The sequence below is a fragment of the Blennius ocellaris genome (genome assembly GCF_963422515.1).
Source record: "Blennius ocellaris genome assembly, chromosome: 7".
In the NCBI taxonomy this organism is placed as follows: domain Eukaryota; kingdom Metazoa; phylum Chordata; class Actinopteri; order Blenniiformes; family Blenniidae; genus Blennius; species Blennius ocellaris.
This window is the reverse complement of record NC_137656.1, coordinates 29722259-29741137: the sequence shown is the minus strand read 5'-3', so window position 1 is coordinate 29741137 and position 18879 is coordinate 29722259. Positions and strand designations below refer to the sequence as shown.

Genomic DNA, 18879 nt, shown 5'->3' with positions numbered 1-18879 from the left:
AGCACAGCACAGCACAGCACAGCACAGCACAGCACAGCTCTCTCTCTCTCTCTCTCTCTCTCTCTCTCTCTCTCTCCTTCCCTCCCTTCCTTCTTCCGCTCCTCTTTCTCCACAGTGAAGATGACATCCCAGAATTTGATGAAGCAACGAAGCTCTCAATCCGGCTGGTGGCTTCCCAGGGAGACCCCACATGTGCAGGCTTACTGGACGAAGAGGTGCCGCGTCTGAGGAGCTTCGTTGGAAAAGCTGTCAGCTGTAGCGGTCTCCCCCAGTAAGTGCGATACTGTTTTACTCAGTGCTCCTGTCAAAGATGAGGAGGGGGGGGGGGGGGGGTTAATACCAGGGTCGGGGAAGAGAATGAAGCCACAATGTTTGCTTTGCACCTCTAAACTGCTACAGAGAATTTATTTCTTTTCTCCTATGAGTGCGTTTGAAGTACTACTTGGCTGTTTGATTGACTGACACTCCAGCTGAGGATTTACAGTGACGTGAGGATGCTGGGAGCACCGAGCTCCTGCAGCAGCTGTATCTCATCTATCAGGGCTGAGCACTATTCTTGGTCACGACACTGAAATGCTGTGTCTATGTTTGTCCATCTCTCTTCATTGTTCCGCTTACTGTAGCATACACTCATACAGATGGCAATCGCTCCCTGGGGTGGTGTTCAAAACTCTCCACTGTTTTTATTTGTACAAAGTAAGAGCCATAGCAATTTTTTTTCTTCTTGTAAGGAATGTGACAAATTTTCACCTAAACTGAGGAAGTTTTCAGAGAAAATGTATCTAAATTGAGGAGATTAAACAACGCTCTCTTGTATTATTTGGTTATGGCACTAAACTAGTTAGTGGTTGAGATCAATCCAGAAAAGCCGACACGACAAAGTCTGAAGGAAAAAGTAGACAAGAGGAAGACTGCAGTTGGATGAAAGTATCTCTATGGTAACAGTAGGTTTCACCAGAGTAGGAAGGAGGTGAAGGAGGCTGCCTTCGACCACAGATTCAGCTGGATTACAAATTACCGAAGTAATGGGACCAAAACAAAATATCCACAAAAACATCTAATGTGCATTTACAGATCAATGTTGTATACTCAATAATCCAAATTAGGGTAGCAGGGCATGAGAGCCAATCCCAGCCGACTGTGAGTGAAAGTAGGCTACACCCTGGATCAACTGTCAGTCCATCGACAGGCTAAACAGAGACTCACATTCACGCCTATGAAAAAATTCATAGACACCTCAAGTACCTTTTTCGATCGTGTGAGGAAACCTTGCATGCACAGGAAGAAAATGCAAACACATAGGCCCCCCGGACCAATCCAGACTTGAACCAGAGACCCATGAAGCAAGAATCCTAACCACTATATATCCTCAGTAAAATATAGCCGTTCAAAATGTATTCCACTCAGGGCCCCACTGGCCAAGTGGGGGCCCTAAGCAGGATTTTATTTTGGGGGCCCCCTTCCAATAACATAATAAAAATAATAATAATAATAATAATTATTACTATTATTATTATTGTGTTGACGTTTGGAAGCCATCTCTCTCTCTCTCTCTCTCCTCTCTACCTGTAGACAACTGCCTGCCGGCCCATCTGACCGCTGATTGGTCAGATGGTGATGCTTCGCGCTTTCGTCTCGTTTTCTCTCTCTCTCTCTGTCTCTCTCTCTCTCTCTCTCTCTCTCTCTCTCTCTCTCTCTCTCTCTCTCTCTCTCTCTCTCTCTCTCTCTCTCTCTCTCGCTCTCTCCTGCCTCAGGTTGACTTGGTGGCGGTGCTCTACACGCCTCTCGGCAATATGCACGCGCATCCTTTGCGCATTTGCAGATTATGATGATACTTTATTGATCCAGAGGGAAATTCAATTCACTTGCGCAAAATGGGGCCCCCATGGATCGCGGGGCCCTACGCACAGCGCGTGTTCTGCGTGTAGGGAGGGGCGGGCCTGGTTCCACATATGCAAACATAAGGTGTCCTGTGGACAGGTTTTGCTGCAGTTGAGCTAGAAATCAGTAAACGACCGGTGTCACCATCAATGTGAGAAAGACAGTTATTTAGATCACATTTACAGCAGCTATTAATTACTTATCAAATCATATTAATAGTTTTTCCCTTCCCACTGTGGTTAGTGTATATTCAAGTGGAACTGTTGGAATTTCAGTTCTTCAAATAAATCAAAGGAAATATCCACCCTTCTATGTAGTTCACACATGATGAAGCATGATGAAAAGAATTATGTTGGCCAACATCACACATATTTCACCATTTATAGCACGAGAAGTCTAAACCTAAAAGACTGGCTGTCATTACTCACTGTTCTATAATGTATGAAGAAAGTACTCTACTCAAAGCACTGAACATTTTTGGAACTTGTGCTCTAGTTTTATGTTTACATGGCCTTTAGTCTGTTGAGGTTTTTCAACATGAGTTAATTTGGCGGAGAAAGGAAACAGTACCAGAAACAGAACCTAAATCAAGGCTAAGTGAAACAATGTGTTCATATGATTCTCATCGATGCATCTCACCCTATCCATGTGGCAAAGCTTCCTTGCCTCAGACACTGAAACCAAATAGCTGCGCTCGATCAGTGAAGTCAATTTGCCTGTTTATTGTACACAGACAGGATAATTATTGATGCTTGGTTATGAAAATAAGTTTTTCTCTAATGACTGCTGACTGAAGCTCATCTGAGAGTGTGGCAGGAGAACCCTGCAGCCTGTGTTTAGTCTGTACTTACCTGTTTGTGGAGGTAGAACAAACTGATAAAAATGGTAAAGAGGGAGTGAAAGACACCTGTGTAATAGAGATGGAGAGAGAGAAAGATCATTTATTAAAAAAAATTTTAAACACTTTTTTATTTACACCAGTTTGTCAGAAGACAATGCTACATTGTGTGTCAGATCAGATGCTTAATTTTCCAAGTGTTTAAAACAGCAGGTTCATGATGGAGATCAAAGCGTTTGAGGCGATCGCACCATGTAAAATCCTCCACTGAAGGTCTCCAGTCCGTTTCTTTAAGGGGGGTTTGTAGAAGATCCTCCACTGTGGACCAGGTCTGCCCTGACCCAGTCTTTGTGACCACACAGTGGGGGGTCTGTAGAAGATCCTCCACTGTGGACCAGGTCCCTCCTGACCCAGTCTTTGTGACCACACAGTGGGGGGTTTGTAGAAGATCCTCCACTGTGGACCAGGTCCACCCTGACCCAGTCTTTGTGACCACACAGTGGGGGGTCTGTAGAAGATCCTCCACTGTGGACCAGGTCCACCCTGACCCAGTCTTTGTGACCACACAGTGGGGGGTCTGTAGAAGATCCTCCACTGTGGACCAGGTCCGCCCTGACCCAGTCTTTGTGACCACACAGTGGGGGGTCTGTAGAAGATCCTCCACTGTGGACCAGGTCTCTCCTGACCCAGTCTTTTGTGACCACACAGTGGGGGGTCTGTAGAAGATCCTCCACTGTGGACCGGGTCTCTCCTGACCCAGTCTTTGTGACCACACAGTGGGGGGTCTGTAGAAGATCCTCCACTGTGGACCAGGTCCGCCCTGACCCAGTCTTTGTGACCACACAGTGGGGGGTCTGTAGAAGATCCTCCACTGTGGACCAGGTCCCTCCTGACCCAGTCTTTGTGACCACACAGTGGGGGGTTTGTAGAAGATCCTCCACTGTGGACCAGGTCCACCCTGACCCAGTCTTTGTGACCACACAGTGGGGGGTCTGTAGAAGATCCTCCACTGTGGACCAGGTCCACCCTGACCCAGTCTTTGTGACCACACAGTGGGGGGTCTGTAGAAGATCCTCCACTGTGGACCAGGTCCCTCCTGACCCAGTCTTTGTGACCACACAGTGGGGGGTCTGTAGAAGATCCTCCACTGTGGACCAGGTCTCTCCTGACCCAGTCTTTTGTGACCACACAGTGGGGGGTCTGTAGAAGATCCTCCACTGTGGACCGGGTCTCTCCTGACCCAGTCTTTGTGACCACACAGTGGGGGGTCTGTAGAAGATCCTCCACTGTGGACCAGGTCCGCCCTGACCCAGTCTTTGTGACCACACAGTGGGGGGTCTGTAGAAGATCCTCCACTGTGGACCAGGTCCGCCCTGACCCAGTCTTTGTGACCACACAGTGGGGGGTCTGTAGAAGATCCTCCACTGTGGACCGGGTCTCTCCTGACCCAGTCTTTGTGACCACACAGTGGGGGGTCTGTAGAAGATCCTCCACTGTGGACCAGGTCCGCCCTGACCCAGTCTTTGTGACCACACAGTGGGGGGTCTGTAGAAGATCCTCCACTGTGGACCAGGTCCGCCCTGACCCAGTCTTTGTGACCACACAGTGGGAGGTCTGTAGAAGATCCTCCACTGTGGACCGGGTCTCTCCTGACCCAGTCTTTGTGACCACACAGTGGGGGGGCTGTTGCTCAGTCCACCCTTGTGGATTCTCTTCACACAGTTCTGATAAAATGTTCGTTTGTCTGCCTTGTGTAATGACAGTCTTTCAGGCTGTGTGGTTTCTAGGAGGGGGCCGGACAGTCCCCCCAGCTCCGGGCTCAACAGGACCTCGGGGAAGGGGTCTGCAGCGTCCGGGGAGAGTTCTCCTTGGTCGTACTTCCTCAGGAGGCTCCTGTCTCTGGCTGTGAGGACTTCCTTCCAGGTCTCCAGGAGCCTCTGGGACACCCGGACAGACTGCAGCTTCAGGAGACAGTCCAGGGCCTGGGTGTTGTTCAGGTCCGGCCCCACAGCATCCACAAGCTGACCCACGGTGAGGGTCCCAGACTGGACCAGCCTTCCCGTCAGTCCAGGGGTCGTTGCTCCGCTGAGGTCCAGTCTGGCTCCGTGGATCAGGGGTTCTTTCAACAGCCAGTGCAGAGAGTCGGCTTTCAGGAACCTTCTATGGTCAATAGAGCCCAGCATTTAAAAACACTTTGATCAAATGGAGGAAGCCCTTTGATATTTAGTAATTTGGGATCAATTAGGAACAGAACATGATCCAACCCCAACTTACTGGCACGCCTCAGGATCAGCTGGCCACGCCTCTCCACGCCAGATCTGCCGGGCCTGTGAGGAACCTCTGCAGGAACTGGAGTCTAAAAGTGGCAGTCCGGCTGGCCAAGTGGACAAGGCCCTGACCCCCCCCCCCCCCCCCCCCTCTGTCCGGCTGGCCAAGTGGACTAGGCCCTGACCCCCCCCCCCCCCTCTGTCCGGCTGGCCAAGTGGACTAGGCCCTGACCCCCCCTCCTCAGTCCGGCTGGCCAAGTGGACTAGGCCCTGACCCCCCCCCCCCTCTGTCCGGCTGGCCAAGTGGACTAGACCTTGACCCCCCCCCCCCCCCCCCCTCAGTCCGGCTGGCCAAGTGGACAAGGCCCTGACCCCCCCCCCCCCTCTGTCCGGCTGGCCAAGTGGACAAGGCCCTGACCCCCCCCCCCCCCCCCCCCACCCCTGTCCAGCTGGCCAAGTGGACAAGGCCCTGACCCCCCCCCCCCCCCCCCCCTCTGTCCGGCTGGCCAAGTGGACAAGGCCCTGACCCCACACAAGATCCACTATTTTCTTTTGGATTTGAGCCAGGAGACTTGGAGGAGGGTCTACACAGGAGACTTGGAGGAGGGTCTACACTGGAGACTTGGAGGAGGGTCTACACTGGAGACCTGGAGGAGGGTCTACACAGGAGACTTGGAGGAGGGTCTACACAGGAGACTTGGAGGAGGGTCTACACAGGAGACCTGGAGGAGGGTCTACACTGGAGACTTGGAGGAGGGTCTACACAGGAGACCTGGAGGAGGGTCTACACTGGAGACCTGGAGGAGGGTCTACACTGGAGACTTGGAGGAGGGTCTACACAGGAGACTTGGAGGAGGGTCTACACAGGAGACCTGGAGGAGGGTCTACACTGGTGAGCCGATGCCACAGCTGGGATGCTACTAGATTATTTAAAACTAGAACCCTGCCTCGGAGGGACATTTTTGGGAGGAGCCACCTCCACTTGGAGAGCTTACCCTCAATCTTTTCCATGACGGTCTCCCAGTTCTTCTGAACAAAATCTTCTTCACCCACATGTATTCCTAAGTATTTTAACCCATTTCTTTTCCAGGTTAAATTCTGGGGAAGAACTGGGAGACCGCCATGCCACCTGCCGACAGCGAGGGCTTCACTTTTTTCCCAGTTGACCCTCGCTGCTGATGTCACATTGAAATCTCTGATTACTTTACTTAAATTTCTTCCCCTTGAAGAAACGAACATGGAACGTGAGGCTGAGCTCCATTGAGTATCATAAATACTTGTCTTCTGCAACATGTTGTGTGTTTCAGCAGCGGAGACTTAATTCCAGAGGCCATGTCTCTGTAGCAGGACACTACTGTCCCACATCTGGAAAGCTCCTGAGTTAAGAGCTCGTCTGGTGCACAAGGAGGGACCTTGGACAGGATGACCCGGACAGCCGGCTGAGACAGCGGCTGTACCTGGACGAACCTGTCCGACACGGTGATTCCTGTCTCCACCTGGTCCACAAAGACCACCACGGTGACTCCTGTCTCCACCTGGTCCACAAAGACTACCATGGCGCCGTTCATCAGGGCCGCCGCCTTCACCTGCTGTAACCAACCTTCTCCCCCACAGCCAGAGCAACCTGCTCCACCTGCTCCACCTGCTGTAATCAACCTTCTCCCCCACAGCCAGAGCAACCTGCTCCACGCTGCAGGGGAAAGGTGCAGAGATGCGCACCCCGTGTTTGCGGGTGAGCTTCCTGAGGTCCGACATGGCGGCAGCCAGTCCCCGGCAAACACGGACCACACAAACCCACCAAACCCCCAAGAAAGATTGAAATAAAACAAAGGTGCTCTGTGATTTTTAAACTACAGTGATTGTGAACATTGACAAAGAATAGAAACAAGAAAAAATCACATAAAAACGTGACAAAAGCCCCGTGTCCAGCGCACAAAAAGTGCAGGGATAGACCGGTATAGTCCATTACGGTTCGCATTTCCACCACAGGAATGTGGAAACAACCACTCCAAACCACTCCAAATGCGGTCGCTTTTCCGCTACCCTTCTATTGGGGTACCAGGACCATGGAACGGGTCTGAGTTCGATGAGCTGCTGATTGGTCAGTGATTTACTACACGTCCTCAATATTTTAATATGTTGGCTGGATGAATCCTCTGCTGTTAGTGTGGTCAGCTTTGCACTGGTTGTTTTTTTTTCTTTTTCTTTTCTTGGCTGCTCAGCATTCGTTTTGGTCGTGGGGCTTGGGACTTTGCATCGCATTGGAACTTTCTGTTTGCAGCATAGCATCCGCGCGCCGTGGGTGCGCCTGTGGTTTCTGTTCAAACGCGATGCAGAGGCGGTCAGCATTCTGTTCAACTGCGATCAGTGCCACTGCATCGCTTCTGCCCGAAGGTGCGGTACGGGGACGGACCGCAGACGTGATACAAAGAGACGCTCGGAGCTCGGAGCCTCCGTGTTCCGGCGCGAAGCTGCAAGAGTGCGATCAGCGTCGGAGTGGCTGCTCCTGCGTTTGAGCAGAAAGCTAAAGGCTCCCGTGTCCCGGTGCAGCTCTGTGCCGCAGCCATCCGGGGAGCTCGGGTGCGGGGCAAGTCACCGGAGCATTCGCTCTCTCAGGACAAACATGGAAGTTGCAGCTGCAGCTCTGCCGCTGCAATAAAAATAAAAGTTAACTAAACAAGTGCAAAGTGGAGGATGTAAACAACAACAGAGGATTCATAAGATCCAGATCTGCCGCCAGGCTGAGACGACTGTTATAACGTCACATATCTGCGGAGCTCTTAAGCCCCGCCCACTTTTGGAGCTCCTTTCTGCGGTGGAAACGGGTGCCGGATTTGGCTCCGGTTACGCTTTGCCGTACCGCTCCGTAACGCTCTGTTCTATCCCTGCACTTTTTGTGCGGTGGAAACGGGGATAAACGCTCCCCGCTCACAAATGCTCCCAGCCCTTCCACACTCCCAGCATGCACCATAGAGAGAGAGAGCGAGAGAGAGAGAGAGAGAGAGAGAGAGAGAGAGAGAGAGAGAGCGAGAGAGAGAGAGAGAGAGAGTGAGAGAGAGAGAGCGAGAGAGAGAGAGTGAGAGAGAGAGAGCGAGACAGAGAGAGAGAGAGCGAGAGAGAGCTCTGCTGCTTGATATACTCGTGTCATTTTTCCAAAAGGCTTCTTTAGAAGCACACACTGATCCTCTTTTTCATATGGATTTTTCTGATATAATGATGGGCTGGACTTTTGAAGTGATCTGTTACCCTCAGACAGCGATCTTCAATTCAGCTGGACCAACATAAATGGGAGGAGGTTCAGTGTCAAAGCATGGAGCTGCTGCTCGGTAGTGTTGGTGATCCGTGAGAAAAGTATTATTACTTCAGAGTTATCTTGTTAATATGGATATACCCTTAAGGATAACGCGCCTGACACTCGTACTGGCTAAAGCTACTTTCCTGCCCCTTTATGATCAGAGAAATCAGAAAAAAATACCTTATTATATAACAGTAATTGTAGCTTGATCACAGCGGATACAGTGGTGCGGTGGGTAGCGATTTTCGGCTTGGTTACTTTCCGTGTGGAGTTTACATGTTCTTCTCTGTGTGTAATTCCCTCCTATACTCCAGAGAAAATTTCCTTTTTATGAATGGGATAAATTACCCATAGGTGTGAATGTGTGTGCATCTCAAAAACAGAGTTGAGTCCTGTGACAGACGCCTCCTGCCGCACACTAATTTTCAGCTTGGATCAGCTCCAGCTCCTCATAATGGATGTGGGCTATATGGCAGATAGATAAATAATTGACCAGCTGTGTACATTTTTTCTTTTGAAAACTTTAAACAAGATAGGATGTCTTCTCACATGAGGCTACTTGGAAACTGGTGGCTATGAAGTGTAACTGTCAAGGCCAGTTTTTCTAATAATAAGTCGCTATTTCTGACCACTTTGGTGCATCAATGAGAAAATTTCTCTTGCTGGTTGAGTTTCAAAAACTTCAATGCAAATATTCCGACATTCATAAACTTATCAATCATGCTTGTGAGTCAATATCAACTGTACGTTTCTAAGATGAGAGAGCGAATTTAAATCAGCCTATGTTAACCCTCTGTAATGGGGCTTATATGGTAGCAGAGATACCAGATTTTCAGTTCTAGAGAGTCCTGCTTGAATCCGAGATGTGCTGCTTTGGCTAAAGGCCGAGTTGCTCAGTCTTTCTTGTTTGGCTCTGGTGTTGCTAACTTGTTGTCATGACAATAGGCATGCTTAGATATGGTGAGAGGATGATCTGAAAGACAGAATCAGAAGTGAGTAGATGGAACAGAGATGGTGTAGCTTGTGCTGCTACAGCGTTGCAACAGGTCTATGGTTCACCACTGCCCACAGTCCCTACAGCAGCACTGGCCCCTGGTCACCAGACTGAATGTAGAGCAACACCATGACTGGGATGCAACCTCTCTCCACTCTCCTCCTCTTCAACAACTCTGACTCACAGCTCAACACACATTATTCAACCCACGAATAAGAGCTCCTCGACTTAGTTGGAAGCTGATGTTGTTCTGTGAATGTTACCGCTCTGTTGTTGACGAGCTCTCACAAATGAGTTGTATTTGTCACATATTCCTGATTGCAGATCTTGTCGTTATATTGTTCACCAAACTGATAAAACCTAACGACAGTTAGCATCTCTTGGATATATGATGTTTTCGAGTAATGTTTGGCTGAGCATGTCATCCACTTCAGCAGTCAGACGCTTTGCTGTAGTTGTAACGGCTTCTTAAAGTAGTTATTACTAATTGCTTTCAGGGAGCTAATTATTGCAGAGGAGGAGCCCAGCTGCACAGTCTGTTAGCTCGGCTCATTATGGGCAGTCAGCTAGCACTTGAATCAAGGAGGAAGACAGCCAGATCTGAATCCCATCTGGTACCGCAAGCAAAGACGCCACCCTGAAACCACCGACTTTACTGACTGTTGACTGAGGAACTTCTCTACATTGTTTAAAGTAAACAACACAACATCACACAGGGTTGTCAGTGTGTCAGCACATATCGATGAGAGATTCATTGGTGAGTTTGGGCCTCTCTGAGCCACCAGGATACATGAATCAGGAGCACAGAAGTCTTCTCCTCCTCCTTCCTCTCAGTCCTAACAACGTCACCTGAGTTGAAACCTTTCTTGCTCGAAACTTTGACATCTCCTCCTCACTAAACAGCAGCAACACGTGCCACTGATGTGTCTGGGTGGAAGCTCACCTCGGTTAAAGCCTGGCTCATGCATCATCAGCGTCCATTACAAGCCACCTGCTCCTGCATCATATCACACCAGTGAAACTGGACATTCATGCAATATCATGATGCAACTTGGGCACTTGCTGTGTGGCCGGTGGTGTTGTAAACAACCCCCCCAAATGATCATAAATGCCTGATGATTACATCAGTCACGTTTCTGGGAAAGTATTAGCGCACGACCAGATCCGTCTCCAGAGATTACTAATGTTCACTGCTCATCTATATAGTATTGTTGTTTTTTTTAATACACGGATGCAATTGCATGTGAGGCCCCAGGTCACAGACAAGATGGTGAGTCTCTCTTAATGAAGCACTGCTGAGAAATATAACTGAACTAACAGCAATTCAGTGCTATAAATGATTTATAAGGAGCACAGAACTGTAATGGTAAGAACACATATTTGAGCCTGAGCATGCTACTGTCGGAAGGAGTGGGAGGTGAGCCTGTGCTTTTAATAGACACTCTCCCTCTGTCACTCATTCTTCTGCCTGCGACTTGATCACAAAAGCTGCCAAATATATCCAGTGGTGGTAAAAGAGGCTGTTGTGTGAACACAAGCAAGCTATTTATAGCCTCTGCCAGGCTACAATATGATCGCATATTTGGTCAGCACATTATGCATGTCTGCTCTGGTTCACTCACTTAATGTCTTAACTGTGAACGACACTTTATCTGAGAGTCATCTGTGCGTCATTTTACTGTATAATGAGGTGTTATTGTCTAAAGCATCACTGATGTGGAATGACTGGGTCTTTGTGTGATGTGAATTTCTCAAGTCTTGAGTGTCAGATTGTCAAATGCTATTCATGGTATTGAAGTCAGCATTTGGGTTTGTTTTTGAACTTCAAAAGCTCATTGCAATGAGCTCTAAACTATTTAAAACCCCAATCCCCAAATAATCTGTATGCTGCTTTAAATGTAAATAATCACTGAATTTGCAAATTTAAGTGGACATATTTTGCACCCAGTAAAAAACAAGAATATCTCAAATGCTTAACAGCCTCCAGAGTAGCAGCTGTTTCCAGGTGTTGAAGAGGCCCACAATCTGCCTAGACTATGGGTGTTAAACATAAGGCCCGTGGGCCGAAGCTGGCCTGCATCTGGCTCCAATATGACTGACAAACTAACATCAAAGAAAACAGATTTTCAAACAATTTTCTTCACAATAGTGAACAATAACACAACACTAAGAGCCGTGCTGAGATAGCAGCGATTCTGCCATGAAAGCAAACAAGCATTAGCCTACAAAGCCATGCTGTCAGTGTGATTTTGGAAAAACATGTATTATTCAACAGCTACAGAATATGTTTTTGGGGCATTTCACTGTATTTTGCACCAGAGGGCATCATTAACATTGCCTTTGTGTCAACAGTGTAGTATGACGTGACGTGACGCAGAGTATGAGAAAACAAATGCAGCCCAATAGTTTTATCTCAGCCACAGAGAAGCGTGATAAGACACAAGCTACAATAACACACTGCCACAAGTAAATATACAGATAATCATACAATTTCATAGTTTGTTTTCCTTTTGTTAGGTTTTTATTTTTTATTTTTATGCAAGTTTATATTTGTGCTCCTTTGACACTTAAATACAAAGTGTCTTCCGGTGAAACTGAAACACACTGGGGCTGTGAGTGAGTGTGATGGTGGATCTCCATCACTGACAACGATTCAATACAAATCTTGATACACTACCAGCGGAAGATGAGTTAGTCCACATGTTCTTGAAGAAGCAGACGGCCTCTGCTGTCACAATAATATCGTGATATTGTCAATACCACCTGCTGTGCTGAACACTAGTTCAGGTTTAGCAGCATGACATTCTTTACAGACTGTCTAAGTCTTGTCAAGTTTGCCATTTTTCTTGTAAAAGCTAAAGTACTTCTAAACACCTGATTTGAAGTGTTTCAGTGCGTCAAAGAGCTCCTCTTCCTGCTTTATGCTGCTCTGGCGGAACTCCAGGCTGCGAGACAAGCTTGAGGGAGAAATGTGCGTCCCGACACTGCCGGCAGTGATGGTGCATTCAATGTGCCTCAGAAACACAGAATAGTATTAAATACTAGGTGAAAAAATACATAGTGCAAAAGAAATTTTCACAATGTATTTTTGAAAAAGGTACAACGTGAAAAAATTGATGCAACCGTGGAGACATGTGACCGATGTATCTCAATTTCACCCTTAAATTGTAGTGATGCACAGTGAAAGGACCGACACGCTCGCATCTCACACATATTATCTTCATATTGATTAATCTTCACATGCTTAATTTTCCTATATCCATTGTGATATCAGTGATATGGGAGAGGTGACGGAAAATATACAGCCGCTGGCTACTCTTTGTGGCGGATTGATACGATTACATCAAGTGCGTGATGGTGTGGTGGGTTTGCTGAACGTTGTGGATGGAGTGGCCCATGGTGGCAGTGGGGTTACGGTACAGGCAGGCACATTTAATTGATGGTATTTTGAATACACAGAGACACCGTGACAAGATCCTGAGGATCATACTGCTACTGATCCATGACCATCACCTCATGGTGCAGCATGATGATGCACACTAACACTCCACAGGCCACAATCAACACCTGATCAGCTCTATGTGAAGGAGACATGTTGCACTGCATCAGGAAATTTGATGTCCACACCCAATACTGACTGGCTTTGTGACCTCCCTGGACACCCCAATACAGCAAAACTATACATTTTAAAGTGTCTTTACTGTTATCATGTCCAGCCTGAGACACTTCTGTGCAATAATCCTGCTGTCTAATCAGCATCTTGACGTGCCACTTGTGATCATCTCAGCAAAGGAAAAGTGCTCAATAACACAGATTTAGACAAATGTGTGATCATTATTTCAGAGAAATAGGCACATACGTGTACATAGAAACAGCCTTAGAGAACATAAACAAAAGCGTTTATTTTTCTGTTCAGTGTATACACAGTACACAGTGTGTAGAAAGGGTAAATGGATTTCACTTATATAGCAGTTTATAGCTGTGTGAGCAGCCTCAAAGCACTTTACATAGCTCACCACATTCACACCCACACCCACACCCACATTCATACACCATTGGAGGCTGCAGCCATGGCGCAGAGACACTGTGATTTCAATGGGAGCAGTGTCTCGCTCAAGGACAATTTGGTATGTAAGCAGGCAGAGATGGGAAAAGAACCTGCAACCTTCCGAGTGGGAGACGACCGCTCTTCCTACCAGCTAAACAGCCCCATCGAAGTGACAAAGGCAGAGTCAGACAAGCAGATGGACATTTGCATGGCGTTGGATTGATATTACAGTGACCGTCAACTATAAAACTACCAAGTCACAGGCGAATATGGACTGGGAGGAACTATTCACTTTGGCCATGGTCTGCGTACACAATAGCAGCATTTCAACCGTCTCCTCGGGACTGAGCCTGGGCAATTACAGAATGTCTTGTTTTCAAATGTTTACATGACAACAGACTCATAGTGTCTTCTAAGAGTTCCACCTTGGAAGACATTTTCAAAAAGTTTCAGTGGCTCAGAGCACCGTTGTCGTGTAAACAGACACTCGAAACAAAATGTACGTTTTTGTGTTTTGACTTAAAATCATTTCCGTGTAAACAGTATGAAATGTTCTGGTCAGACACAGCTTTATTCTTGTGGAGTATCCAGCTATAACAAAAACAGAAATATGCATTGGACTTAACATGGACTTAAAGTGAGCCATGCTTATAGATTAGAAGCAGAGCCAGAGTTAAGAGCTGCAAGTGAAAGGGGAGAGATTACCTTCTTGCGCTATGATAAACTTATTGTATGTCCACGCACCAGTACACCAAATCCAGTGTAAACATCAGGAAAAACTGCTGGATTCTGGTATGTAGAAGCACATAATTCCACATATAGTACAACAGGAAGCACCGACTCGGATCTTTCATTGAGGAGAATTCCTGAAACAAAGAACCTGGACTTTACATTCTCACAGTATGATTTACAACCACTGAGATCGACATCGACCCTGAAAATAACTTCTTTACTAGAGCGATTAATGACTGTCAATATTATACACAGGTTCTTTACAATAGTAAACTTAAGAACATTAAGGCATTCTCTGTAATCAACTTCAATAGTCGAAGCCTCTATGGAAACTTTGACCACATCAAGAGCTTCTTAAAACAGTTTTCTAAACCACTCAGTGTCATTTTAATAACAGAAACATGGATTCATAATGACAGAGAAATTGAATTTTCTATTGATGGTTATGAATTTCTAAGTTTGATCAGAAGAAATAAGCATGTTGGGGGTGTAGCACTGTTTATAGACTCTAACTATAATTACAAAGTGATGGAAATCAAGACTATGGTGGGGGACGATACACTTCAAGGCCTTACTGTAGAAACTACAAGGCAAAAAAGACAAATATTGTGGTGAGTTGTATTTGTAGAACACCTGGCTCTGATACAGATGTTTTTCTAACTGGATGGAGGAACACTTTTCAGGTTCAAATCAGAAAGTCATGTTTGTGGGGGGAGATTTTAACATCGATCTGTTAAACCCAAATAAACATAAAAAAGGATGAATTTATAAATACTTTATTCAGTATAGGTCTGTTTCCTCTAATAACTAAACTGAGTAGAACTACAACCCATAGTGCTACTTTGATTGACAACATTTTCTCTAATGAAATAGAATGTGATCCAGTCAGCGGATTAATGATAAATGATATCACTGATCACCTTCCAGTCTTTGTATTGGACAAAAATGGATGTTTAAATAATGAAGAGGAAAACAAGTATTGGTTAGAAGGGTAAAAACAGAGAAAACTATTGATGCATTAAAGAAGGAGCTACTAGCTAAGACTGGAGTATTGTACTCAGAGAGAATGATACTAATAAAGCATATGATGAGTTTGTGCAAGTATTCCAAAAAGTATATGATAAAAATTGTCCAATGAAAAAATACTGTATAAAGAGAAAGTGTAAAGAAAACCCATGGATGTCTAAAGGATTGTTGAATGCATCCAAGAAGAAAAAAAATCACTTTACAAAATATTTATAAATAATAGATCAAAAGAAGCAGAGGACAAATATAAGAAATATAAAAATAAATTGATGGGTATAATTAGAAAATGTAAACAGGATTATTATAATAGGTTGTTAGATAACAATAAGAATAATATTAAAGGCTTTTGGAATGTCTTAAACAGTATGATTAGAAATAAACCAAAAACTATCAATTATCCACAATATTTCAAAGATGAGCATAAAACTCTAAATAATATGAATGAAGTAGTTGATACATTTAATAAATTCTTTCTAAATGTTGGACCCAACCTTGCTGCAAAAATAGCAACTGATGAGAATTATAATTGTGAGCTTATAGACACAAATCCTCTGTCCTGTTCCTCAATCCTGTGGAGGAGAAGGAGCTACTGGACATTGTTAGAGGGTGTAAAAATAAAACCTGGACAGATTATTATGACGTGGATATGAAGACCTTAAATAGTGTTATTGAAAGTGTCTCTAAGCCGTTAACATACATCAGTAACTTCTGTTACAAACTGGACAATTTCCTGATGGTATGAAAGTTAAAAGTGATTCTTCTGTTCAAGGCAGGAGATAAACATTAAACATCTCTTCACCAACTACAGGCCTGTCTCCCTCTGACCGCAATTCTCTACAATCTTAGAAAAGGTTTTCAATTCCAGACTTGACAGCTTTACTGAACACTTTAATTTACTCTCTGATAATCAGTTTGGCTTCAGGAACAATCACTCAACTTCACACTTCTCTTTGATATAACTGAAGAAATAACTAATGCTGTTGACAACAAGAAATATGCATTAGGGCTATTTATTGACCTATTGCGTTTGACACAATAAACCATGACATATTAATCAATAAGCTAGAACATTATGGGATCAGGGTGGAGCTCTACAGTGGGTCACCAGTTACTTAGAAAATAGAAAACAACGTGTGAAAATCTGTGATTATCAGTCAAGTTGTCTACAAACTGTGTGTGGAGAACCTCAAGGTTCCATTCTGGGCCCAAAATTGTTTAGTATATACATAAACCACATTTGTAAAACATCTCAAATTCTTAGATTCATCGTTGTTTGCAGACGATACAAATATTTTTGCTTCAGGAGACGATTTAAAACAACTCTGTCAAATTGTTAACTTGGAACTCAAGAGTGTCAACAAGTGGTTCAAACAAAACAAATGATCTCTAAATCTGAGCAAAAGCAAAATGACGATATTCGGCAACTGTAATTCCAATTCACAGGAAGCAGTTCAGATAGAGGGTGTTGTTATAGAGCGGGGGCATGAAATCAAATCCCTTGGAGTTATTATAGATGATAGAATTACTTGGAAATCTCACATATAATATATATCTACGAAAATTTCAAGAAGCATTGCAGTAATAGCAAAAGCAAAGCACATTTTAAATATCAAAGCTTTACACATCTTATATTGTACTCTGATTTCGCCCTATTTATATTATTGTACTGTGGTTTGGGGTAGTACTTATAAAAACGCAGTAAAACCAATAGTAATGTTACAAAAAAGAGCTATTGGATTAATTCATAAAGTTGGGTTTTTGGACCACACAAACTCATTTTTTTAATTGTGACATTATTGAGTTCCAAGCAGTACAGATGTTATACAAAGCAAGTTACAGATTGTTACCAAGCCAAATACAAAGAAGGTTCCCAGATCGGACTGGTCCTTATGAATCACGTGATGAATTAAACTTTAGGACTCAGAAACAGCACAACCCTGAAAAGTTTTAGCCCGACAGTTAATGGTGTTCAATTGTGGAACAAATTGGAGACGGAGTTGAAACGATGTCCAAACATCAACCTGTTCAATATAAATAAAAACAAAAGACATTTGAAATATACAGAGAAGAAGAAATTCATTGCCATTAGGGAGAGAAGTAGGATCACCTTATACATGCATGTGTGTGTGTGTGTGTGTGTGTGTGTGTGTGTGTGTGTGCGTGCGTGCGTGCGTGCGTGTGTGTGTGTGTGCGTGTGTGCGTGAGTGTGTGTGTGTGAAGTTTGGTCCGTGTTAAAATAGCTGTTTGCAATGTAATAAGTTCTCTTTTGTTGATGTTTCGCTCGTTCTGTACCAGAGTAACACGTCATTATTTCTTGCACTGAATCTGGGGCAGGAGCTGATGAGCTTCTTACTTCAGCCCTCTGCTTTTGAGCACAATGTGTACTGCTCAAATAAACAGATAAACAGATAAATATAACTCGTGCTATATAGCACTACTCAGACATGGGATCGTCGACCTCTGATCAATGAGCTCATCTTTCTTATCTGTTTTCATTTGAAAAGCATCCCAACGTGTTTATATTGGGGTTGCACTATTGAATGCACTTTGTGTGACATGAGGCACAGGGTACACATGGAAGGGGAATTGTTCAGTAGATTATTATTCCAGTAGATGCTCAACTAGTTCACCTAGAGAGTACAATTATGAAGTGTTTTACATTACTGTTTATCATATACATTGCTCATTTCATGTTTTTTTTTCTCCGTCCATCATCTCTGTACTCTCTCTCCTCTCTCACAGATTAGTGACCACATCGAGTTGAGACACAACCTGCCTGCTGCTGGAACAGCATCATTCCTTTAAAAGAACACCAAAGAGCCAGAATTACTGGACACATGTCACAGGTACTAAATACCCTTCATAGTGGTCAAAGTGTGTTCATTGAGTCAGTGAAACGACACACTGGGTGTGTGTGTGTGTGTGTGTGTGTGTGTGTGTGTGTGTGTGTGTGTGTGTGTGTGTGTGAGAGAGAGAGAGAGAGCGAGAGAGAGAGAGAGAGTTTGTTGATTGCGATTCTTTGTGACTCCGAGGTCTTCAACACACATGAGATATGAATTGACAAGTGAACACTCTTATGGGGACATGCTTTTGTTTTTATGTAAAAACAAAATAGTTGCTTTTGTAAAACTAAATAAAAAAAAGAAAAAAAAGAAAGCATCAAGAAAATAACCAAAGCAACTTTCTAAATGTCCAAACTGATAAAAGCTGAAGAAGATTTCAAGCAGAACATGAGAAAAGGAGGTAGCTCATTCCCAAAAGACTCAAGGACAGTTTTTACCCGAGAGCTGTGCTCTTCATGCTGGAAGGCATCTCATTCTTCAACCAGCATTTATTGGTCAGTCTGATTGCCGGAGTGGATCCTATAAGTGTTAGATGGGGCTGAGGTCAAGACTGCTACTGGACCAGTTCATCCTCAACACTCCCAAATTCTGGAGGTGGTATCAGATAGGATAGGATTGAGTTTGATCTCCAGCTGAGAAGACATGAAATTTCCAGCATTTGGAAAATGAGTGGTGTGAGTCAGACACTGATTGTCAGCAAGGGGGAGCTCCTGAAGCTTAAAGGACCATATTGTGTATATTCCATGTTTCACAGTCCCTCCTCTGCTCATGTGGATAATAATGTAGGTGATCCAGTAGAAACACTCACAACTAGTGAAATTCTAGTATTTCTTGGACTGAGCTGACGTCACCTCATGATGGTGGTTCTCAGCTCCTCCACCTCCTCCACCCTCACGGAGACTGCAGCCCAGCCCACAGCCGCCTCCTCCACCCCCTGGGTGACGTAGCCAGCAGC

At 45.0% G+C, this 18879-nt stretch overlaps 1 protein-coding gene across 1 annotated transcript in view; it reads left to right on the top strand.

The window, feature by feature from the left end:
• citb (citron rho-interacting serine/threonine kinase b) overlaps nucleotides 1-18879 on the top strand; it is a gene marked incomplete at both ends in the record, with an annotated part of 183710 nt that overhangs the window by 463 nt on the left and 164368 nt on the right. The window contains 3 exons of the mRNA XM_080499233.1: nucleotides 116-248; nucleotides 7268-7465; nucleotides 7537-7566. Coding sequence (XP_080355359.1) covers nucleotides 116-248; nucleotides 7268-7465; nucleotides 7537-7566 — 361 coding nt within the window. The remainder of the gene's footprint in view (nucleotides 1-115; nucleotides 249-7267; nucleotides 7466-7536; nucleotides 7567-18879) is intronic.